We start from the raw sequence: 25,862 nt of genomic DNA on the forward strand, positions 1-25,862 counted from the left end.
GTAGTCAAAGCGATCATGATCCTTTATTAGCAGATTTTAGAATGAACATCCAGTATGCCAAACCCCTGAAGTATGACGTGATTTTTCATGTATACATAGCAGCGTTATTAGCAGAAGCGTGTCAACATCACCAGAACTCTGGGCCTAGATAGCCTCCCTCCGCGCTAGCTTGCTGGCTTGCCCACCCTCGAGTGCCTCCCCCTGAATGTTGATGATGCTATTGCATATTCGTCCCAACACCTCTCTGCTGAATTTGGTCAACGATTTTTGACCTCTCTTCTTCCTTCCTTCCTTCCTTCCTCCTTCCTCCTCTCTGCCTTTCCAAATCGGTAAAAGGATGAGCAAGCCGAATTGAAACGAACAACCTGTCAAAGTGATGAGATAAATCAGCTTTAGGTTTTGAGGAAAAGTTTTAGATAATAAAAGCAGTTGATTCAATTAGATAGACAATCGGAATAGTGAGAAAAGATTGACAGGGGGAGTAAAGTCAGTACAAGTGAAAGGGCAGGCTTCTGGATTGATGGGAAAAGACAGATCAAGTGAAAGGAAATTGGAAATTGTAGCAACTACGATCTTAGTTAAATTTTTCTTTTTATTAATTTCGATTTCTTTTATCTAGATCGACCCAATAGCATTTTATGTAGGAAGGTAAACTTGTTCGGCTGAGCGACGATGAATCAGACTTTCCATAATGTTTCACAATGTCTCCATTAAAAACAACTATGATATGGATCAAGGTCTAGAGAATACTGGAAACCAAAAATTTCATCTGACATGATTTATAGGAGACCCAAAATTTCAGTTGAGATCGTTTATTGCAAACCCAAAATTTTAGCTTATTTACTGAAACCCAAAATTTAGGCTAGTTCATTGGAAACCCAAAAATTTCTGCTAATTACCTGGAAATCCAAAATTTTAGCCAATTCACTGGAAACCCAACATTTCAGCTAATTCACTGGAAACCCAAAATTTTTGCTAATTCACTGGAAACCCAAAAATTTCGTTTGATATCGTTTAATGGAAACCCACAATGTCACTATCGATCATTTATTATAAACCCAAAACTTCACTTGAGATTATTGATTCGAAACAAAATTTCAAAAAATGCGTAATTAATAGGGACCCCATAATGTCACTTGAGGTAATTTACTGGAAACCCAAGATTCCAGTTCTGAGCGTTACCATCTCCATTAGGAGTTGTCCATTCCTGCGAGTGTCTTCATTTTCGTCAAGTAATCAATGGCCTTTGGTCCGAAGCCATAAACCAGTTTGTGTTCCCGCACTTCTCTGAGACCTCCTTTTCCATAATGGTACCTGACGGTGTAAGATCAAAATTCAAATACCAGTTTCACAACGAATTAATGACTAGATAAAGAAAAGACATACTCTTAACTGTTCAATCACGTATTGCCTTGTTTTTCTTATTACACATATATGTATATATACATGCATACCTGCATATACATATATGTATATATAGGTATATATGTATATAATAGGTACACACACACACACACACATATATATATATATGGATACCTATATTATATATATATATATATATATATATATATATATATACATATATATATATATATATATATATATATATAATATATATATATACATATATATACATATCATTCGAGCTACAAATGTCCTTTAATATATAATTCGCTCTACCTCGGAATTGATATATTTTCATATATGTACCGAGGGGGAATTTTTTAGTTGATAATAATTTCGTACCCCCATGGGATCAAACCACCGTCCAGTTGGACGGGGAACGAAATCAGGGAGTACGAAATTATTATCAACTAAAAAATTCCCCCTCGGTACATATATGAAAATATATCAATTCCGAGGTAGAGCGAATTAGATTTTAAAGGACATTTGTAGCTCGAATGATTTATATGAATCACGGTGATGTGATGAATATTCACATATACATATATATATATAAATGAAGACAAAATCTCTGAGATGGCATATTTGTTGGCAACGTCCTCACCTAATCAACGCCGATAAAAGCAAAGCTGTTAACTGAACTGCGTCCCTACCTGAGTCCCCTGGCGAAGTGATCATAGCTAACTTGCTTGCCACTTCGTGCCCCCCACCTTCGAGCAACTTCCGATGGGTTGTTGATACGGAAGGTGTAGTTTGCTTCGTCTTCCCAGCAGACTAAGGACGGATTAGTCTCACTGCTGATAACCAGTCGCACTAGGAACTCCCAGGTTTTAGGCCAACGAGCTGGGATATGGCAAAGAAAAACAATGATGAGGAAAAAAGAGAGAAAGCTTAACAGTATACTCTTAGCTCAACCAAAGTGTTAGTTACTGGGAAGCACAAAAAGTGATCGAGTCCAATCTGGCTGAGACATCAAGAGATAGGAAGAGTAGCTCTGGAGTTGAGATGACACTATGTTGACCCCTTTGAAGGACAAAGGTTTGTTATTCCATCGATAATCTTATTTAAATTGAAAGTAGCATGGGAAAAGCGGGCCAATGAAAGAACAAGTTCTGGGAGAATCTAATCCTGAACCTGATCTTTCAGGGACAAAGTGGAAATTTTTCTTGCTGTGTGGTTTGAACACAAATATCGGTGACACAGAGAGAGAGAGAGAGGGGAGATTGTGTATTCAGCAGAAGTGCTTTTAAGTATGAGTAGGGAAAGAGGTTTGAAGAATGCACTTTGAGAAGGCTTTGACTGTTGAGAATACTTGATTACTTAAAGGAAGAGTACGGTTAAGTATAATTGGAAAAGAGAAAATTCCTAAAAGAATTGTTTGTTGCCTTATACTATATTTTAGTAACACACAAGATAAAAGAATAATTTGAAGATATGATTCTGAAAATCATACTCGCTGGAAATATATCGAATTACTTGGTTCAAGGGAAAGTGAAAATGGGAGGTAGCTTTACTTGGAGAGGACAGAATAAGAATGTGACTGCCTGATTGATAAGTCGTACGGTTTGGTAACGTCACACAGTGACCGTTGGCATTGAATCTTATCTAAAATTTGTATTGTTGCCTGCAACGGCAGTAAATTAGTGAAAGGCGAAACAATATCAAGAATAACCATATACAGATCGAGGTCCTGAGTAACAATCTCTGGAAAACATAGTGGAGTTAGGCCGGCCACTCACGTCAGATGGGATTTGTCATGCTCGATCGAAATCGGTGGGGTTTAAGCAAGTTTGAATGTGAGTGGGGTGTTTTTTAGTCAAGTCAGATCTGATCAAGCAGTAAGTCAAGCCGGATCGACAAACCTGCCAATTGAGGTTTGAATGAGCAACTCACGGTCTGACACGACAGTCAAATAGGGGTTTTTCAGATTAAGTCGTTCAGAACTTGAGAGTTTGACCATGAGTGGTGTCTTCGACGAGGCATGATGAACTAGAAAGTTCATTTACCAAGAAACGGCACAGAAGAGGAAATCATTCAACATGTCAGACTTTCGATAGATAAAGAGCTCTGGACGGGGTTCTTCGAAATTTATAAGTCATAGCAATGTCTGTGGAATATTAAAAGTAAAGAATATTCTGACAAACAAAAAAGAAATGCAGCTTATTAATGGTTATTTGAGAAACTAAAGGAAAAGTGTCCTGGTGCAACGAAAGAAATGGTGAACAAGAAGATAAATAATAAATATAAGGCCTTCATATCGGAAAGAATTAAGGACAGTAGACACATCAAAGAAATCAGGAAGTGGTGCGTAAGACATGTCGTCCCTTAGACATGATATACTCTATACACATTTTTCTTATTTCTTTACGTACTAAATTTTGTAAAATTTTATGTAATTGCAATTTACCTTATGAGTGTAAACAAAATTAAATTACATAAAACTTTCATTCACCACAGTGATGTTGGAAATTGAAGGCCGTAGAGTTTCTAGATCCTGGAGTAACAACAAGGTTTCAAAGTACCACATTATGTAATATATATATATATATAAATATATATATATATATATATATATATATATATATATATATATATATATATATATATATATATATATATATATATGTATGTAAAGATAAATGCCACGAAGGAAAAATAAACGAAGGAGTCTGCGAGTCTTATTTTTCCTTCGTGGCATTTATCTTTATTTATGGATTATCACGTCCTAACTTTCGTGATTCTGTTACATATATGTATGTATATATATCTATATATATATATATATATATATAATATATATATCTATATATATATATATATTATATATATATATATCCATTATTCTGAATTGCTCGTTCACTCCTAGAAACTGTAGTTAACACTGAAAAATTTGTCCTTGAATGGAGGACAAGAGATCAGAACACAAAGAAAAAAAAAACTACTAGGGCAGAAGGCCAATTTTATTGAGGAAGTAGGAATTTACATAAAAGCTGGACTTTAGTTTTAAATGCACTGTATTTACATTAATTTACAGAGGTCCAGGAGACTAATAAGGGGGTCGATTAGTCGATCCATTGGAAACACGTGGCTGGGGCAACCAGACACGGCGTTCAGAAATTTGCACAAACATACTGAAAATGCAAGGCTTGCTCCAAGGGTTTCCAATTTCTACCACAATCAGGCACGGTGTTTGTCTGCAAAGAGATAGGACACTGGCATAAGGCGGGGGGCACACAAGGGCGAACGTTACACACTACTTTCTTTCAATCAAAAGATTACAGGCCACTCAGGGGGGAACAAAATGACTGGGAATTTATGCAAAGAGAACTATTTCATTGCTTGAATTTACTAGGGGATGTTCACTAGTATCACAAGGAGAGTAATTACAGAATTGAACCAAGATGGAGAGAATGAGAAGCTAAACAAAGGAGGGGGGAGAGTCGCCTTGGAAAAATGTAAATAAACTACAAACAAAGGTAAAACAATTCCCTGGCTGAACTGGAATTTACTCTCACAGTACTTGGAAGTCCTGGGCTTGAAACGTAGCCTTCTCCTTGATGTTTCTGTGCACTATGGACATATAAAAATACTTGGGACTTCCCCAGAAGCAGGGGGGGAGCAGAAAGGGGCAAAGTGTGGTCTTCAGGGCGTTGTAAGGAGCTCTGAGCGCTCCCAGCTCCAAGGTAGTTCTGAGGACAAGCCGTTGGCTTCTCATCCTTTTAAAATTTTCTCCTGGTACGATCCGGCCTCTTCCCTTTGGGGGTGATTCTGACAGCCAATGGGAGAAGAGATAGCTTTTCGAGAGAATGGATGCTTACAGTTCAAAGGGGCAACTTGCATATAGACAAAGATGCATGAAATTGGTAAAAGACCTTACTTTCCTTGGTTCTGGCTCAAAATCTTGAACAATATATATATTATATATATATATATATATAATATATAATATATATATATATATATATATATATATATTATATAATATATATGTGTGTGTGTGTGTGTGTGTGTGTGTGTGTGTGTGTGTGCGCGTATGTATGCATATATATAGATAGATATATGTATGTATGTATATTATAACATACATAATAACAAAGTATATTATACAATACGTAATCTCTCAAAACGAGAAATTGGTGTCTTGCTCAGGACGTTTAATCAGTTATATTCCAAAGTAAAAGAAAAATAAGAAAATAAACGAAATAAGAATATACGCTAAAAAGCTCCTAAATGATTTATGATTTTAAGAACTGGAGACAATGTAATAGTAATATCATAATGGGAGGTAATGAAACCTCCCTCACACCCTTATACTTTTCTTGTAGGTACTTGGTGTTGATTGCGAAATATTGTAGTGTAATGACTGGTTACACAAAGATTTATTGCCTTTTCGCTTTTGTAATTTCCTACACTAATTTTATACACTACGAACTGGTATATTTGTAGAAAGTCAATTATTTTGTTTCTGAAAGCTAGTTTATTTTTTATCAAAGATACAAATATGTATACAAGAATTTTATTTATCTTTATTATGTAGTCTTTGCAGTGTTGTCCAAATAGCTTAACAAGTCTCCAGCATGACTCTTCTAAGAGCTTTGGGCGATATGGCCACACTCATTTTATATCTTGATAAGAACAGTCAGTCGCTAAGTAGCGTAATGTGGCACTTGGCCTTTCATAGGGCATTGTGGATTTTTCATGCATGTGTCCTTTTGCACGATCGTTATCATCTTTCTACAAAACTGAATGTTGCCTCGTCCACCCTTACGTTATCATAGCAATCCCTGGGAGCTACCTGTATTAAAAGCAATAAATGTGAGATTTTCTTCTTCAACAACCAATCATTAACCCAATATCTTTTTCGTGGCTTTTTTTTTTATTGTTATTTTGGCTGCAACGGCACAGTCTGAGCATATATGGTTCATTATCAGATATTCCTTCCCTCCGCCACGTCCGAACTGTGTGGCTACCAACTTAAGACTGACTACTTTGTTCATACTGGGCAGTAACGTGAGTTTGCAGTAATTTATTTTTTTTCACTAAGTTCTCATCGTACGACCAGATCGTCTGTGAGTGGTCCGCCTAGACAAGGTAGTATGCTCATTTTCTGAAAACGGTTGTAATATTGGACCGAAAATTTTGCTAACTCACAGCTACGTGTATTATGAGGCCAAAATGGGCCTTGATGGGATTCCTTCCTTATGCACTTTCGGTAAGCCATATATATAGTAAATTTAACTCCATAAGACGAGCCAGACGTGTACAGATACGAATATGTAAGTTCACTGATTGTATTATTGTCCTTAAGTGATTATAAAGTTGAAGACAGAATTAATAGGTTTCTAAAATCACTTAAGGACAATAATAAAATGAGTGAGCTTACATGTTCGGATCTGTACACATCTGGCTCGTCTTATGGAGTTTCATATGGCAGGCAACGATACAAATTATTTTAGGTAAGATTTTTATACAACCAGGTTTTATCTATCAAGGTTTTGATAGAGATGATTTTGGAAAACTTTTAAATTTGGCTGTGCTGGACAGAATTTTATTCAATGGAAAGCATTATAAGCAGATCGATGGTGTCGCCATGGGATCTCCTTTGGGTCCAGTTGTGGCAAATATTTTTGTCATTTGGAGGGAATGCTCTTTAACAACTGTTTGTTCTTATTTCGCCCCTTATATTATGAACGGTATGTTGATGATACTTTCCTACTTTTTCAAAGTAAATGTATTGCGGAACACTTTTTAAAATTCGCTAACAATCTCCATCCTAGTGTTACATTTACCATAGAACATAAAAACGATGAGTGCGTTTCTTTCCTGGATGTGTTAATCACCAGATCCAACCAGCACTTCTCCCACTTCGGTCTTCTGGAAGCAAGCGTACACTGGGCTTGGTTCAAGTTTTTATAGTTCATGTTTTTTTTTCAATTTTAAGCTTAACAGTATTGCTACGTTATTGCACAGAGCCTTTTCTCTCTTTAGACTGGCTCTCTTTTCATCATGAGGTTGAGTTCCTTAGCAAGTATTTTCTGAATAACTGCTACCCCAAAATTCTATTTGAGAAATACTTAAAAAAATTCTTGAATAACAAATTTCAGCCAAAAATTCCTGCAACTACAGTACCTAAACAGGATACTTATGTTTCTTTGCCTTTTACGAATGATGACAAATTCTTAACTACATTAAGGCAGATTTTAAAGAAATATCTTTCACAACGTCTCAAAGAGCACCAATATTTCTGTGAGAACTGGGCAAATATCGAATGCATTATTCGTACATATGAGAGATTTAGATCATCCTATTAACTGGAGTCAAGCAAGAGCCTTAATCCCATGTAATGACACAGTTAAAAGGAATATCATTGAATCTTGTTTCATCAAGTCAAATAATAGAAATGTTCTAAATTAAAGTCTTGGTTTATTTAAACTTGATGCTTTCATAATGAAAAAAGTTGTAGATAAATATAAGCAACAAAATTAATATATTCAGTTTTTACATGTTTTGGACTGTAAAGATACTTTGTAATTTCGGTTAGGGTCAAATCTGTTTAGGTTGGTGACCGTGTGATATCCGATAATCCTGGCTTATCTCTTTTAAATTTTACCCGTTTGATAATTAACCATCTGGTATTCTTGATCTTGTTGTGTACCTGAGACCTTTCTCTCCAATTGTATTTCATTCGCTCCTTGACATTGTCTTAGTAAAGACGAAAGCGCTTGGATTTCTGACTATCATTTCCGTGGTATTCGCTATATATATGGTATATAATTATATATATATCTATATAATGATATATCTATATATATATATATATAATATATATATATATATATATATATATATATATATATATATATATATATATATATATATTTCTAAGGCAAAAGCATAAGTACCCCCATCATTCCCTTGAATGCTCAAAAAAAAAAAAAAAAAAAAAAAAAAAAACTTCCAGTGCTACCTTAGTAACAAAACGACGATCGGAACCTCACCTCGGTTTCCCCTCCTGGTTTCTATTTTGGTCAGCAGGTCTCCCCCCAAGGGTCCTCCCCCTGGCGCCAACGAGCTACTGTTTCCGTCGTCGTTACCTGCAGCGCCTGCTCCACCTGCTGAATAGTTTTGAGTTAGTTTTCTGAAATCCTCGTCACTTCGACTGCTGCTTCCATTGCAATAACTATAGAAACGCCATCGAGAAAAGGAAACCAGATTTGTCGCTTACTTGGGGAGTAAGCCTACAAACTACTTTGTTGTTGTTGTTGGGGGTTAGGAAAGGTCTATGGATGATATTTATGATTTATTTGTTAGAATCAAAACGTAAAAAATAAATAAGGTGCATGTTTAACAGTACAGTAAGAATTATATCTAATACAATATAGAGTATTTATATTAATTTTCGTTGGTGAAACAAGGCTCTACCTGAATGTAGATTTCAAGCACATTTTAATTTACGTTAAGTTAGGAGTCTAATGTTTACAACATCTGCGTAAGGGGAAAATATTTAACACGTCCCGAGTAACCTGGAGGCCAGATCACGGCTTGCTATGATTGCCATTAACAACAATAGCAGAGTAATAATAACAATAAGTAAGTTTTACTGGTTTGTACAGTAGAAGTGCTATTAAACACGCTTAAATAGAACAGCAATCCAACTGGTACTAACATCACTTGAACTCATTTGCATTACATTTTGCCACCAATTAAACCCAAAGAGAACTTTAGAAGGGACTTCATCTTAGAATGGACACTTTATCCGTTTGATGCCAGGCACCTCCAGCTATTTCCTCTCTATCGATACCTTTTTTTTTTCTTTTCTTTTTTTTGTCCAGTGTTTATGGAAGCCCGTTGCTCCAAACTTTGGTTTCCTGTTTGATTATCTGAATCGGCTTGTTCCTGCTCTCTTTCTTTCTATATAGAACTACTTTATATTAGAAGTTTAATTGGAAGCTTTGTTTTCCCTTTAGAGGACATACTAATCAAATCTGGATAATTTCAAGTTTTAAAGCTTCTGGTTCTGAACAGATTCAAACTATCTTTCCTCGAACGGACAGTTTATTGTGACCAGTAAATTTCATTCTGATCCGAGGATTACATCTTGAGTTATTGGATAAAAAATACTTTCAGGTATGGGTAAAAAAGACCTTCCGGCTTTGGTTGGATATAAATAGCCAAAACTGTCGCTCGGGACGCGACGAAAATTGCCGAGGTACCTTCGATGATGGCAACCTTTGTCCATATCCTGGTTAAAGGAAAGGAAAAATTATGCTTACTGACTTACTACTAAGCGCAGAGGCTTCCCTTCTTGGACGGAAACAGCGAGATGCCCTTTGTTCCAGCTCAGATTCCAGTGCTGTCGAGCCACTGTCGTTACTGTGCAACTGGGATTCTGGTTCTCTCGAGTCCTCCCCGTGGCTGGGCCATCCTGGACTCAGCAGCATTTCCTTGCCTCTTCCATACCACCCTGGTAACGGTGATCTCGAAACTTTGCCGCTTGCATCCGATGGCAACATACGGTTAGCTTGTGCTGCGGATGAGAAAAGTTCGTCGTTTGATAAAACCCTAGAATGACTTTGCTTCATTCCTTTTCATAAAGGTGAATAGACACTTCTACACTTACACTGAACATGCAAGAACCAAAAACATAATTTTTTTAAACTTTAAGTGCGTTAAAACTTGAGCTTCAGTACAATATATACTGAGATAGAACTGGTAAATTTTTAAGATTTGTTTTTAAACATTCATGGTTTCAATCATGAAAATCTTGACATTTCAATGGCAAAACATGTGATAGATCGATGTTCAAACGTTTGAGAGGCACAATTAGTCCCATTTATCCTAATCAGCCAACAGAGAGAGGATCAAACTCTCGATGTTCCCCACCACTGTCGTCGTATCTGAGTTGTCCTCTAGCTTCATAGTCGGGGAAGACTGGGTGATGAGAAGAAGGTCCTGGATATCCTGAATAGTTCCCTATGTCGTAGTATGGCGCGCCTGGAAGAATTCAATATTGGGTGAGATTGCAACACTAATAATATAAAAAGACTGTAATAATCCATTGGGAAAAGGCCCTCTTATTAATGATGATCATAACAACAATAATAGTTTGTAGCACCTCATCTTTTAAGAAATCGTCACAAAAACGTGAAACTTCGATGGTAGACACAAAACCCACACGATCGTCTTTATACTGTATTGTAATATCAAAAAGAACTCTTAAGCCGGAACCTTGAGAGAGAGAGAGAGAGAGAGCCTAATGCTGTCCGTTTTCCGACCTGAGTCCCCGGGTATTTGCGAAATAGACACAAACTTGGACTCTGTACAAATGTGCACCGATTTACATCGGTTACATCTACAAAACTTCCTTGAAAGAATATAAAGGTTGGGTGATGTAAAGGGGAAGATTGTGAACTCTAGTATTTCGGCTTTATCCACCAACATCCCATTCGAATTTCTATTGCTAAAACATACAATATAAGTTTGAAGTGCACTGCAGTACCTATTTGCTATGGACGTTCGTTCGCAGTATTATTTTTTGATAGATAGAGAAGATTTGAAACAGAAGTTCGGTGTGTTCAGTGTCTCACCCGTAACGGATACACCAGCCAATATTTGTATGGAATTCGTTGAAACCGACATTCCTGATCATTATTATCCACAAATAAAAAAAATCAAAGTTATTCGCTGAGATGTAATGACGGTATGTATTTAATTATCAAAGGAACACTAAACAATTTAGTAAGTTCATTTTATTCCTTCACTGACCTTAGTAAAAAAAAAGAGAGAGAGAGAGAGAGAGACCGACGAAAAATATTTTTTGTTGGATGATTTATACGGACATGATACCAAAACAAATAGTTTCGATGTTATTACTTTTAGGGAAGCGGCCAGTGCTGAGTGTTCAATCCATTCTTGTCACGGGAATCCAGTGAAACATTGGGCGTGTCTGCACAAAGCTTGTAATCTCAGCGTTTAGGATATTGTGCGATCAACGTTTTGCTAAATTCAAAATGAGTGTCCATCCGTTGGGTATCTGCAAAATTATGCCATGAACGACACTTGATGGAAAAGGCGTTTAACAAAGCCAAAAACAAATGCACCACTGTCCAGGTTCACTTAGGCTTCGTGCTTATAAAGTGAATTCGATATTTCCTTCTCTGCTTTTCCACCTTCCAAATCTTGAATATGATGCAGAATCACAAAGAAATGATTTCGGAATAACACAAAAGAAATGAAAAGAGATGACTGAAATTATGATTTTTCATGAATTTGCATATTCAAAATAAGGGACATCACACAGCATACGCTTGAATTCAAACGGAGTGCTTTCGTAAAACATAGCTAGGATCAAGATCACATGATTAAATGGAAAGAGCTAAACTTATAATGAAGCTTCGACACGAACAGCAGAAAATGAGTCGAGGGGTATTCATTGGAAGGTACCGAGGCTTTTTCTTTCTTTGGAAGATCGTTGCTCTGCAAACCGAGTAGCACCGTCAGAATCTTATATCACAGGCCTACGAATCCTTCGTGCATTAGGCCTAGTGGTGATGCATTCTCTTCATTCCCCACTCCTGCGACAAGTTTGTTTGCGAGTTGAGCCTTTAGCTGGAGTGATCAACTGGTGGTAGTAAAGGGGATGGAAACAACTAACAGGTTTCCTTAAGGATTGATTGCCAAGTTCTGGGACAGTAGAAGATAAAGGAGGTGAAGTACAAAGATCTAAAGGTAGAACTGGGAGAAATCCCCCACAATTACACTTAGCAGTACTAGCCAGAGGATGGACAGCAAAAGGTACTAAAGTAAAAGGCTATAAAATGGGTGCAATCAGGGGACAAAGGGACTCTGGTAAAATCCTTGAGTAATGTATAGACAGTGCCGCCTTTCCGCGCGGGGAAATCGGGATTCATCTAATTTTAGGAAACTAAAATTCTGATTTTGCTGGAATTGGAGTTCACATTAGCTTTTATTTTGTAAATACCGTTTATTTCTGGTTGAAATTGGAGCTGACTAGGCTACTATAGTAGATTCACATCAACCGTGCATTTGATGTCTAGGCCAGTCCCCTACGAAGCTCCTGATTGGCTGTTGATAAGCCAATCACACGGCTGGAAACTTTCAGTCTCTCGAGAGAGTTCACACAGGCAGGATGTATTTTCCACCTCTCCTGAGGGATACTTCAAATGAATGCTAGATGTGAATCTACTATAGTTCTATCATAATTTTTGGATAATCTTCCAAACCTACAATTTTGAATTCTATTTTTCTAGTATTATCGTCATTATAATGGAACACTCCACTGAAAACTATTATTAAATTTCTTTCTCGAAAGTGACGTACTTCGAATCAGTAAAAACAAAGAATCCTCTCCCGTTGCCAAAGAAGGTCAGCAGAGGCACCACACAAACATTTGCAAATTACCTAAAATGTCTTCTGTTGTTCCTGTTGCACCACAGATGGACTCGAACTCTCCCTCGGACATGTCATCTAGAATTTCCAAGTGCTCGCCAACTATCAAGAAGAACAATATTATTGAATTAGAAGCCTGGAACTCTCGAAGACCGACAGAGCTGGAGTCAGCTACACGCTACTACTGTAGTAGATTCACATCAGCCGTGCAATTGATGTCTAGGCCAGTCCCTTACGACGCTCCTGATTGGCTGTTGATAAGCCACTCACAAGGCTGGAAACTCGCAGTCTCTCGAGAGAGTTCACATGGGTAGGATCTATGTTCCACATCTCCTGAGGGATACGTCTTTCAAAAGTATCCTCAGGAGAGGTGAAACATAGATCCTACCTATGTGAACTCGAGAGAGACGCTGCGAGTTTCCATCCTTGTGATTGGCTTATCAACAGCCAATCAGGAGCGTCGTAAGGGACTGGCCAAGACATCAATTGCACGGCTGATGTGAATCTACTATAGGCAAATAACGTTTATACATGTACTAGCAATACACACCCCAATATGCACATTGAAAACCATTAAGCCGTGTCTCCTAACGGGTGGCTTTCCAGGAAAGAAAAGACAATGGCCACTGCCAAATTCACACCTAAACTACACACTCATGGAAGAACTCACTGCACAGAAAACTTCCCCACATCTAGTCGCTCACCAACAGCGTGTCGCAGTCTCCCACGCAGACGGCGTCATTTACTTCTGTCTTATATACGGTATCTTGCTTCTTGGATATTCAACTCTCTCCTTACATTACCAAATCCACTTCATTCATCCAGTCCTTTGGCAGGTCTTCCTCTCCTCATTTCTGAAACAGCTCCAGATTGTGTACGTTTTTCATCATCCCTCATCCTCCTTTCTTTCCACATCACTGAACCATCTCAGAACTTTCTGATTCATCTCTTTACCGACATTAGCTCTTTTACTCCCCTTTTGCATCGCCATGTATCTCTCCTTTCAAATTTTCGTGTACCACTTAATCACCCTTTGACCACCATATCGCAAAATCTTACTTGTAACTGCATCAGCTCTTAGAATCTACAGTTTTAGGTCCTGTGATTGTCCTCCTGACAGCCTCAACCAAAACTTCCACGACCATTATTCAACCGCCGCAACCCTTTCCGCTCTCTAGCATCATCCAGCTCAGCTTCTCTCCTATTTTCGTTATTCAAAAAACCTTTAGAATATTCACTTCATCAACCCAGGACTGTATTAACAGCCTTCAAGCAGATGTCTCTCCATATTACGTTTATTCTGAAATGAATTTTTTAGTAAGCTTTTTGAATTAGATTTCTTGTAGAGCAATTTCTCATTCTCCTTGGAGTCCCTCTTCCCTCTCCGACTTGCATTACATACCTTCTTTTTTCTCTCACCTTCTTCTTGGCCTCCTTTTGAGCCTCTTGTACTTCTGCTCACAATCCTCCCTTTTGTCTTGTAATCATATAAGCTCCAATAATCCTGTTCCTTCCCTCAACTTCTCATTTATTCTCCCCACCACACTCACACTTTTATTCCATCACATTGTTTTCTATATGAGCGGAGGGCACATAACAAGGTGATGGAGAGTAAAAGACACATGAAACGGGCTGTTTATGAGGGGTCAATATGACTCAGTTAAGGGTCACTAAATTGCAAGGGAGTAATTGCGAGCGTAGTCACGCGGGAAAATGGAATGAAATAATGTTTTGTATATAAACTATTCATCTTCATATAGTTTTGCGAACTAGTGTGGTACAATATTTGGGTTTATAGACTTAGGAGTCTCAGGAAATGAAAGTGCAATATATTGATTAACCGCAAACTGGAAATGAATCCTCGCTCTTCAGTAACTATTCTTACTTTAAAGAAGCAGATACAGAGAAAAATATTGAATTGCAAATGGATCTGAGAATGAACGATATATGCAAACAGAGGGATTCTTAGGACAGATCATTCACTCTTGCGTCAAATGAGTAAAAGCGTTGGGATGAGTGTCGGGTGCGGAGAAGAGAAGAAAGCCAGCTTTGCTTAATGCAAAAGTGGACGAGCATCTTGTAGAAGTAGCAACTGAAAGTTATGTTGTTATGAGCGATGTTGTAGGTTTTTGCGTGTTTTTGGAAGTCGATGCGATAGCTAATGGCAAATTAAAGTGTGTTGCAAGATAGACACAAAAGGTTTATTTTCAGTATAAAAACAAAAGCTGGAAGGCACGAGAGGAATGTTGAGACATCTTGCCTTTCTGGAAATACTGTGAGGATGTTTAACATGAACAGAAGATGCCAGGTAGAATCAAATCTATGGCGTTTATAGCAACTAAGTAATATGATAGTTTAAAATGCTACAAAATTGAAGAGATATAGATGGAGGGTGAAAATGGCACAGATAAAAAGAAAAGAAAAGATCGACGCTTGCAAGCGGTGGGGTCAAGTGGAATTTGGAAAAATTGGAAAATTCGAGCGAGGAGAGGCAGAATTTGGACATTTCAGGATGAAGCCAGAGAGTGAGTGAGTGACAGGGAGGAGCTGTCAAAATGGCGAGGGAGGGAGTCGTGTTGGATTAGATGCGCCTCAGCACCTACTACTTAGGATTCGCACAAATGCAGACCACATAGCGGTGGATGGTGCTCTGTGAGTGTGGCTGGAACAGCGCCCTCATGCAAAGCATTCACTGCGGACGACACATAATATAGCAGGTTTTATTTGATGTGAGACTCAATGAAGCTCACTTTGGCAAGTGATCCCGATGCTTCAATTGGCGTGAGAATTCACCATTTAATTCTGATGAGAGATTTGTTGATGATAAAGATCTTTTAGGAATTTACAATATTAAGTTTGAACGGAGTTCACGACTCTGAATTTTGTGAGTTTTAAAAGATTAGGTTATATTAAATCTGGTGGAAGAGTTTATGAATTTCATTTTCATGAAAGGGTACATATTATACAGTATACACACAAAAATGCACATATACATTTATGTAAATGTATATATACATCTTAAGTATAAGAGGCCCATTAAAACACTCTGGTTTAAAGCAAGGACTATATTTTGGTGGTCTCACTTCCACCCTTGTCGAGCAGTGATTTACTACTTAATAAGGGTGGAAGTGAGTCCACCGAAATATAGTCCTTAGCTTTAAACCAGAGTGTTTTGATGGGCCTTTTATACTTGAGACGTATCCTGTTTTAACACAGGAATTTATTTACATGTATATATGCATTTTATATAATATATATATATATATATATATATATATATATATATATATATCATTCATTCGAGCTACAAATGTCCTTTAATATCTAATTCGCTCTACCTCGGAATTGATATATTTTCATATATGCACCGAAGAGGAATTTTTAGTTGATAATAATTTCGTCCCCTCATGGGATCGAACCACCATCCAGTGGACGGGAACGAAATCAGGACGGCCTAGTGACGTTATCAAGTCGGCCAACAGAGAGGCTATAAGTTTATATCGATTTTGGCCTTACAAATCCATCGTCGATCTCGGTGTTTTTCGTAATTAGAATCGATATGAAACCCCCTCTACCATGTTAGCCAATTCGAACGTTTGACCCACGTAGCCTTGTAATGAATATTTTATCAACATCACCGTGATTCATATAGATAATTCGAGCTACAAATGTCCTTTAATATCTCATTCGCTACCTCGGAATTGACCTCGGGAATGACCTTCGGGAATTGATATATTTTCATATATGTACCGAAGGGGAATTTTTAGTTGCTAATAATTTCATCCCCTCATGGGATCGAACCACCGTCTCTGTTGGCCGACTTGATAACGTCACTAGGCCGTCCTGATTTCGTTCCCGTCCACTGGACGGTGGTTCGATCCATGAGGGGACGAAATTATCATCAACTAAAATTCCCCTTCGGTACATATATGAAAATATATCAATTCCGAGTAGATTGAATTAGATATAAAAGGACATTTGTAGCGCGAATGATCTATATGAATCCCGGTGATGTGATAAATATTCATATATATATATATATATATATATATATATATATATATATGTGTGTGTGTGTGTGTGTGTGTGTGTGTGTATACATAGACATTTTCCCCTTTGAAAAGGGTAGCGCAAAAAAGGTACACGTTTCCGCTTTTTCTCAATATGTTATCAATGGTGTGACCGTTGGATTCGCGCCATTTTTCCTTGACCCCAGCAGATGCTGACGCCCATTTACAACTGAGATTGACTGTTGGGTGGTAGGCCGAGAGCGATCCATAAGCTTAATGAATAAAAGGTGGGGAGAGCGCTGCGTCGCTAAGCTGATTGCTGACATAAGGTTAGGAAGGAGCAGCTGCCTTTGAAGATCTGTGATTAAGTTCATTCTGTTTCAAGTGTTGTCATTTCAAATGATTATGCTGAACTGAGAAAATGCAGACGCTCATGAACTAAAGTTTAAAATGACACTAACATATAATATATACGTACATGCACCCTACTGTACTTACGCGAAGATATGTGCAGGTATGCATGCATAGATAATCTACTAAAAAACGTTTTAAAAAAGGCACTTAAGAAGATTATATTGAGCAGTAACCTAACACGTCGTTACTGTACATCACACTGAGAATTCGTATTAGCCATTGCCTAAGTTTCCTACTAAAATTCTAAAAAATTATCGTTTGCTTTGGTTTCCGACAACTTTCCATTTTCGCATCTGAAAACTACGCCACAATAATCCCGGTACCTATAATAGTTTCAGTCAATAATTGAACTAATCACAACAAATGAAAATGACTGACGGATTCTTCACTCATACAAAAACCAGCATCTGGCCAGTTTTATAGGAATTTTTGTCTGGAAATTTAAGCTTCGAGGATTTTATCATTATTATTATTATTATTATTATTATTATTATTATTTAGAATTTGAAGTCTATTCATATGGAACAAACCCACCACAGGTGCCTTTGACTGAAATTCCAGCTTCCAAAGAATATGGTGTTCATTAGGAAGTAGTAAGAGGATGTAAAGGGAAATCCGGAAAGAAGAGATACCACTTATTAAAAAAGAACAGAAGATACTGTCCGGGTGCATATGAACAGGCGTTACTTACTGTCGAGCGCGTTCAAACTCTCCTCTAGAATGTCGTCAGCTGGAATGTTCTGGTCCTGAAATAAAGATATTCCTTTTACTCGTCGTTTACATCCGTGTGCATTCGATCATTCGACGAAGGCTTTGTTGAATTATAACGTTAGTAATGTTCTAAGGGGTCCACAATAATTAAAAAAAGTTAAGAGTTCGTGTATAAATTAAAAACCACTTTACAAAGCTTTCGAACCTTTCCCAGGATTCATCATTATGGTCCCCTTAGAACATTATATATACTTACGTGATTGAGGGGTTTTCCCACCATTAATAATGATAATGATTAGCTAATAGCTAATATCATAGTCCTCTGAGGCAATACTGGTATGTCCACCTTCTTATCAATATCATGCTTTAAATCTCTTATTGAAAATGATGAAAAGAAAGAAAAAATTTACATTTTTTAATATCATTATGTGGCATAATAGCAACAATTATATAGGCTTAGCTGTGTGTGCTTTTATTTTCTGTTTATTTATTTTTAATTTTTTGTAGAGCGGGGAACTCGCCTACATTAACCCACCTTGCACTTCCCGGTAAGCCGTAAGCCTCTCAATTACATGATCACCACTCTACTTCATTATTTTAACTTTTAATTCCATCCAATTTTGGAGCCTTCCCATTTTCAACCTTTTGTATCTTTTTCCTCTTTACACCTTCAGTGTAAATCATTCTCAAATTCCCATTAATCATTTCCAATCTTTTCATGTCCAGATCTGCCTGTTATCTCTCCGTCCTCCGATTTCAGTTGCGCTTCAAAGAGCTTAATTCACTGACGATGGGCCGCATTTTCCTCATCTACCAAGCCTTCGTTTGCACTTTATTTGTTCCTCTTATTCCATTCGCTTTCGCTGTGCCTTTGCTCCCCTTTCGTGGAAATGCTTCTCCCAAAAGTACTCGCTAAGAAGAACCGATGTGCGCATCACTTCCTGCATCTCCCTCAATGATTTTAATGTTCGGTCTGTTTCAAGCGTCATTCTAAATAATTTTGCTGAACTGACAAGACAAACGTGTAGCATCTACAGTTTAAACTAGAAAATGGCGCTAGCATATGTATGTATACCATCAACTGTACTTACGTGAAAATAAATGCTTGCAAGCTTTCATAGATGATTCGCTGAAAGAAATGAAAAGAGCACAGCTAAAACGATTATATTTAGCAGTGATATAGCGCGTCATCACTGTGTATTATATTCTGAGAAGTCGGATTAGCAATTGGTCCAGTTTACTGTAACAACTCCAAAAGTTAATCATATTGCTCTGATTTCGTCTCAGTTCTCTCTCTCTCTCTCTCTCTCTCTCTCTCTCTCTCTGTGATACCCAGCTCCCTCCCCACCCAAGAGTGACACCTGATCGACAGGTTACCCGTGGTACTATCCATCGGTCAAAATGCCAGGTGACGCAATAAAAGTAACTTTGATGATTTATAACAAAATAACAAAGAGATGGAGGGGAAAAAATATTTTGTTGACACATGCACGAAGTAATTACAAAGCCGGTGGTAGAATTATGTAGTAGATTCTGAAGAGCAGCATTTTTGTCAAGATAGCCGCAACAATATCATTGTGAAATGATATTGACGCATTTCTCGAATTTCTACGTTCCTTGCGTTGCTTAATCCCGCTTAACGGTATTTAACAGCTCTCTTCGTTTTACCCAGGACCCAGCTGGAGGAGGGGGAGGAGGAGGAGGTATAACTGATTTAACCGACATTGGAACTTTATGTCTATCTCCCATGTTGTAAATGCTGAGACGAATAGGTTTGCGAGTTTCGCTCCTTACACTCATTTTATCTTTATTACTATTACCATTACCACCGCCTTTACTATTACTAATGTTATTTCCGATCACTTCCGATCTCCCTTCTCCTGCCCCTCTCTCTTTCTTTCTTTCATCAACCTTTCGTAAGTTATTCTCGGGAGTAGATGGAAATATTAACGCTTTTTTAATAGGATGGCTCATACCCGAACAAGCTGAGATTCATCCAACCAGGAATTTAATCGTTTTGGGTACTCCCTCCGCTTGATGTAGTACTGCGTCCTATTTCCTCTCTTCATCTTTTTTTTTTTTTTTAAATATTGATGTCGTAGAGCTGCGGGAGGTCGGCGGGCATTAACCTTTCTTTATAAAAGTCCTTTAATAATCTCCCCCTTGCAAGTCCTCCAACTAATATACTGTAGGATTCTGTTTCTTGTCAACGTTCCCTTTTTTTTAAATTTTATATTTTATTTTATTATTATTTTTTTAGAATAATTCGTAAATGTCCTGCACGGTATATCCCTTCCTGAAGAATACAGTCCTATTCTCATATGCTATACGTACTATACCTACCTTCAAAAACAGTTCCCATCAGTGAATTTTATCCTGCGTTAGATGTCCCCTGAAGAACGTTTCTAGAAACTCGGAAATAGTACTAATAAATTCTTTTCCTAATGTATAGATATTACTCTATTCCCATTCGGAGCTGAAAGACGCGATATAAATAGGATGAACTCCTCATTTTTATATATTGACGCTCTCTTACTGAGATGACTCATACCCATACCCAACAAGCCGAGATTCACCCAACCAGGAATTAAATTGTCTCGGGTACCCCGCTCCACCCTAGGTATTAATAATATAGGTCTCTGGTATATTTGTACGTGGAAAGGTAACCCAGAAATTTGATTATCTTCTTTGACAGTTACGCTATTGAGCCTGAATTTTAATCACAAGGATTTTTCAGATTTCTGCGTAATACTTCTAAATATACCGTTTACGGAATTAAAAGACAGATACAACCGGATATTTCGTATAAGTGATGACTTTGCGTTCCGTTTTTTTGTACACTGCGCCAGTCTCCGTGAAATAATAAGGAATATACTATCGGGAATGAAAGAGGTTTTATCAGTACACCATTTACACAGGAGTGACCGGTGGGTAACGAGATATTATTTATAATATTTCAAAAGACGAAATGTTCATATTGGAGGTCGGGTAGTAAGAAGAGTCATAACTTATAACGAATGTTTAAAGTGGAGGGGATTGCGAGTATTCTTCTAATGCAATAAGTTCGGAAGCGACTTTCGGGAGAAAAGGAGAGAAATATATACTGGTGACGGGTAGTATCCTACTCGAAACCGAAAATAAATCTTATCAAAGGCATGAGTATGTAACTACAAACCACCTGACTGTGACTCCCTATACTGAGTAAAAAGCAAATAATAAACTTTATCAAAGTCAGGGATGACGTACGCACTGCCGAGTCGGGGAAACAGAGGAAAAAAGGGAAATTTGAGATGCTGAATGTCACGAAGTGTAGTGAGCTGGAGAGAGAGAGAGAGATAACAGTTCGAAAGTCGGTCGAGCTTCTCATATCTTCAGGTGGGAGTCTTGGAGGTAGCATGAAAAACTTGTATAATCAGTGGTTGTGATAAAAGGGAGCATCTTTAATGACTCATAGTGTCGGGGGGGGGGGGGGGGGGGGGGAGCTCGACTGCCGGATTCGGTGGCTCTTTAACTCTTGAACTATTGGATTATTAAGACGCACACTCTCGCCATGGCTTCGAAAGTGGTTAATGAATAGAAAGGAGGTTTGTGATAATATTGATAATAATTATACTAATCTTGAGGGTAATGGTAAGTTGGATACAACCGTTAGTGACATGCTGCACATACCGTATGTATTAGATGAATTGTCTTTCACACACGATCGGGAAGCTGGGGAGGATGTGTGTCGTATATACTAACAATGTGTCTCGATGATGCATTATTTCGTAAAACAAACGTATATCATGTCCGTGTATTCTTTTGTACACCTTTTCCATTGTATTCTTATATGACTTTGTATAAAATATTAATTCATGTATACCATCCCCCATGTATTTCTGTATGACTTTTGTTACAAAAATAATAACAATTCCATATGCAATCTGATTTACCATTTAACCTCTTTATGCATGGAATATTATGCATCTATACACACTGGGAGAAAAAGTGCCTAAAAAGGGGGAAAGGAGGCCAGCTAACCATTTAGAAATTTTGTAATTGAAAACTCCGGCACATGAAACGATGGGTCTGAATGGTTAGCTGGCCTCCTTTCCCCATTTTCAGGCACTTTTTCTCCCAGTCAGATTAAACATTCGGAAGATTTTTGTCACAAATTCAGAGAAGCCCATATACCTCTTCACTACATAAAACTTTTAAGCCTTGACGTAGATTCCCTATTTACAAAAGTACCAATACAGGACGTTCTTCAGTTTTTGAGGGAAAAATTATCCCCCTGTTCAGATCATTTCCCATTGGCGCTTGACAAAATAATAAAGTTAGTTGAATTATGTGCATCTAATAACGTATTTTCACTCGGGGAATCATTCTATAAGCAAAAATTCGGGTGTAGTATGGGTAACCTTTAAGTCCTGTTTTAGCCAATCTGTACATGGAATACTTTGAAACTACAGTAATAAATGCAATAAAACCCAAAAACATGCTGTGGATGAGATATGTAGATGATATTCTAACATTTTGGGATAATAGGTGGGGCAATTTTAATGAATTCCTTTTAAAATTAAACGCATTAGGGCCCAGCATCAAATTTAAAGTTGAATGGGAAGCAGACAACAAAATTCCTTTTCTTGATGTTTTAATAATCAGAGACACGACAGAATACAAATTTACCATATACAGAAAACCAACGTTCTCACTTTCATACATTCACTACTTTAGCTATTACGACATTGCTATCAAGATAGGTGTAGCCAGCAACCTATTCTTAAGAGCCTTACGTATTTGTTCCCCAGATTTCATGGAAAAAGAATTTGAGCTAATTTGTAAGCAACTTTCGTCTTTAAAGTATCCTGCCCATATAATTGAGAAAGCAATTCACAAAGCAAACGTAATTTTCTACCGACCCCCTCAAAACAAGACCAAAGAGACACCCAACAATAAAAAAAAAAATTCCTCGCCTGGAGAGGATTAAGACAGTGACTCAGACCCTCGGAAAATCTAACCCTTTTGCATTTACTTACCCAAACACCTTAGCCAAATCCCTGATTAGCGTCCAACAAAAGACATTCCCCAAGGAAACAGGGGTTTACAAAATCCCATGCCAGGACTGTGACCAATCTTACTATCGGATTTCTACAGGAAAATATCACTTCCCCAGAGATTAATACAACACAAACGGTCAGTTAGGTATGGACAACAGAACTCAGCTATTTTCAACCATATAAATGAACATAACCATAGAATAAACTGTAATTTGTCACATATAATTTATTGCAGCAACTGCCGGTACAAGAGTCAAATGATGGAATCGGCCTTAATAAAAGAGAGGGAGGTAATGAACATCTCAAAAGGAGCATGGGATTCAGATGTGATCGACAAGGTTTTCATTCAACAAATGCTTAAGAAGATTAAAGGAAGATTATCAGCGGGGGAGACCTAAATTGTCTTACCTGTGGATGGACCTCTTGGTATAAATACCACCTTTTCTGTAAACTTTTCTCATTCATATACCTGAAGAGAGAGATAGCAGTCTCTGAAATATAGTACTTTTCTCTCTATATTTTGGAGTTTTTATGGGCTCCTTTTATTAGATGGAATTCTGTTGTAAGAGAATATTTTTACCAGTCATATATATATATATATATATATATATATATATATATATATATATATATATATATATATATATATATATATAAGAATTAACGAGGCTATTCATAATATTAAATCCAATGGGTACATCTAAGAGGATAATTTTGGCAGCCGTTATTAAAATTTATAAAATCTTTTTTAATACATAAATTTGACTAAGTTCTCCACAATGAATCCTCTCAGGCCGTGACCAGTCTTCAGTCTTAAGGGGTTGCTACTTTTGCAGACTGACAGATTTATGCAATTTAGGCTGTCAAGCCAAGAACGGCAGCATTTTCGGGCATTCAGCGTTTATGACCGTGAGGAGAGTGAGTTCGAGTGTTTGGACAGAGAGAGAGAGAGAGAGAGAAAGAAGGAGATCCAGAAGATAAAGGAGATGATGCGGAAGGATAAATAGACAGAATATAGAGAGGTTGGACAGTAGGCTTTAAGAAAGGAAGCGGGGAGGGGGCTGCAGTTAGTATAGGGGCCGAAGGGCGTTGCAGACACCCTCTAGTCATCATCTCTCTCTCTCTCTCTCTCTCTCTCTCACTACATCTCTATATATATATATATATATATATATATATATATATATATATATATATATATATATTATTATTACCCTAATGTAAATCATATGATATTTATCACTGCTATTCGAGCTGTGTAAATTCAGATCAGCGTCATTTGCAATACATAGGTACTATTTATTTCAAGACTACTTGCGGAACCCCTGATGATGGAGTGAGGAACCCCAGGGTTCCGCGGAACCCTGGTTGGGAATCGTTTACGCATTTGCAGACGTTAGGTATATCTTTTAGAGTTCTCCCCCTAATGCACTTCACCTGATCTGTGAGTGTGCGCGCGCGCTCTTCGGTGACCATTGGTTGGGAAGGAAAGAGGTCAGTGTAAAAAAAAATTGAACCTACCTCTCCAAAGCCGTAGTACGCCATCTTTTCCTCCACATAAACTTCAGTAACCAATCCCGCAAAGGCTCTGCTGGACAAACCAGATGTTTAATGTTCTCGATGTTCTTTGGGAAGAGACACTAACTGAACTTTCACATGAAGCATTCCGTTTTGTTGTCATTCTTCTTCTTCTTCTTCTTTCGAAGTTTCTCATAAACGCGGATCAACTTTGGCGACCAACTTATTTACACCACGATTTACCGTTTCCTTTTCATACTTGTGTTTGTCTGTTTTTCAGGACGCGTGTGATTCACGATAAATACGGAACAACTATTTATAAAGCAGCCATCGGGCAGGAAGATACGATCACCAAATAGGATACTTGACGAAGTTTCCTGTCAGCATTTGCTGCGATGGTTCAAACTGGTTTCTTGAAAAGACGAGACAAAACTTTGACCGAATGATCTTGACCCTCTCGGTGAAAAGAGCAAAGAAGACCCAAGTACTCAAAGCGAGTCGACTTTTATACTAAACGTCACATCCACCGGAGTCCCTAACCTTTGGAAAGCTCACAGAAGGTACCAGTTAATATGTTTTTTCTTTCCTAGTTCGTTTTTCATTCGCCAAAGGTAAAATAATACGTAAAGAATTCGTTTTGTCACTAAAGGGCCAGTTTGGAAGACTATCCCGGTTTAGAAACTTATGATATTAATTTTAGCACAAGTAATGTCGTGCCGATGCGGTGCCAGGGGTTACATTGGACACGCTCCTTAATCAAGTTCTGTAGCTCTTGATTTACGATTCATTAGCTTTTTTGGCGCGGCGGGGATAGGGATGGGTGTGTGTTTCATGCTGCTAATTGCTACCTTCTCACCTGTTCAGAATATAAGCTACACTGGTCAGAAAGAAACTGCAAGGATAATAGTCAGTAAAAATGCCGGAGTTGGTATTTGTAATAACTGTCGTGTGTGCTGAGGAGCCGCTCCAAAAAATCCGATGCTTCGTGAAGTTGGAGCTTTTTTTACGTAGCCTGAAATACATGGGTACACCTGTTTCACCCAGACGCTGAAATACATGGGTACACCTGTTTCACCCAGTCGCTGAAATACATGGGTACATCTGTTTCACCCAGACGCTGAAATACATGGGTACACCTGTTTCACCCAGACGCTGAAATATATGGGTACATCTGTTTCACCCAGACGAAAGATGACACTTCGCAACCGTTATTAATTAAATGGATGATTGATTGATAGGATACGCCTCCTGTCAACCTTTTAGGAGTCCGCGAAGTGGGGGGCAAATCAAGTGAATATCGACGGGATCGGTTGAATGTGTGAGATTATTTCTGCTCTCTTTCTTACTACGTTCA

The 25,862-nt window shown here is 37.8% G+C and overlaps 1 protein-coding gene across 1 annotated transcript; it reads right to left on the bottom strand.

Annotated features, from left to right (window-relative positions):
- Window positions 1–307: 307 nt before the first annotated feature.
- Window positions 308–24,987, bottom strand: LOC135221486 (retroviral integration site protein Fli-1 homolog). The gene is made up of 9 exons (XM_064259228.1): window positions 24,512–24,987; window positions 17,932–17,986; window positions 12,829–12,918; window positions 10,291–10,401; window positions 9,689–9,934; window positions 8,406–8,522; window positions 2,061–2,250; window positions 1,183–1,314; window positions 308–365 (listed from the first exon to the last, which is right to left on the bottom strand). The coding sequence occupies exons 1-8, from the start codon at window positions 24,533–24,535 to the stop codon at window positions 1,191–1,193; spliced, it is 957 nt and encodes a 318-aa protein (XP_064115298.1). The 5' UTR covers window positions 24,536–24,987; the 3' UTR covers window positions 308–365; window positions 1,183–1,190.
- Between the last annotated feature and the right edge of the window lie 875 nt (window positions 24,988–25,862).

This window comes from Macrobrachium nipponense, chromosome 2 (assembly GCF_015104395.2).
Source record: "Macrobrachium nipponense isolate FS-2020 chromosome 2, ASM1510439v2, whole genome shotgun sequence".
Lineage (NCBI taxonomy): Eukaryota > Metazoa > Arthropoda > Malacostraca > Decapoda > Palaemonidae > Macrobrachium > Macrobrachium nipponense.

Excerpts from the sequence above, each read along its gene's own strand:
- LOC135221486 (XM_064259228.1), bottom strand. The coding sequence starts at position 24,535 with ATGGCGTACTACGGCTTTGGAGAG. Across the intron at positions 12,919-17,931 it reads GAGTTTGAACGCGCTCGACA|TTGGCGAGCACTTGGAAATT; the intron begins GTAAGTAACGCC and ends TCTTCTTGATAG. Across the intron at positions 2,251-8,405 it reads AACCAGGAGGGGAAACCGAG|CTCGTTGGCCTAAAACCTGG; the intron begins GTGAGGTTCCGA and ends GCCATATCCCAG.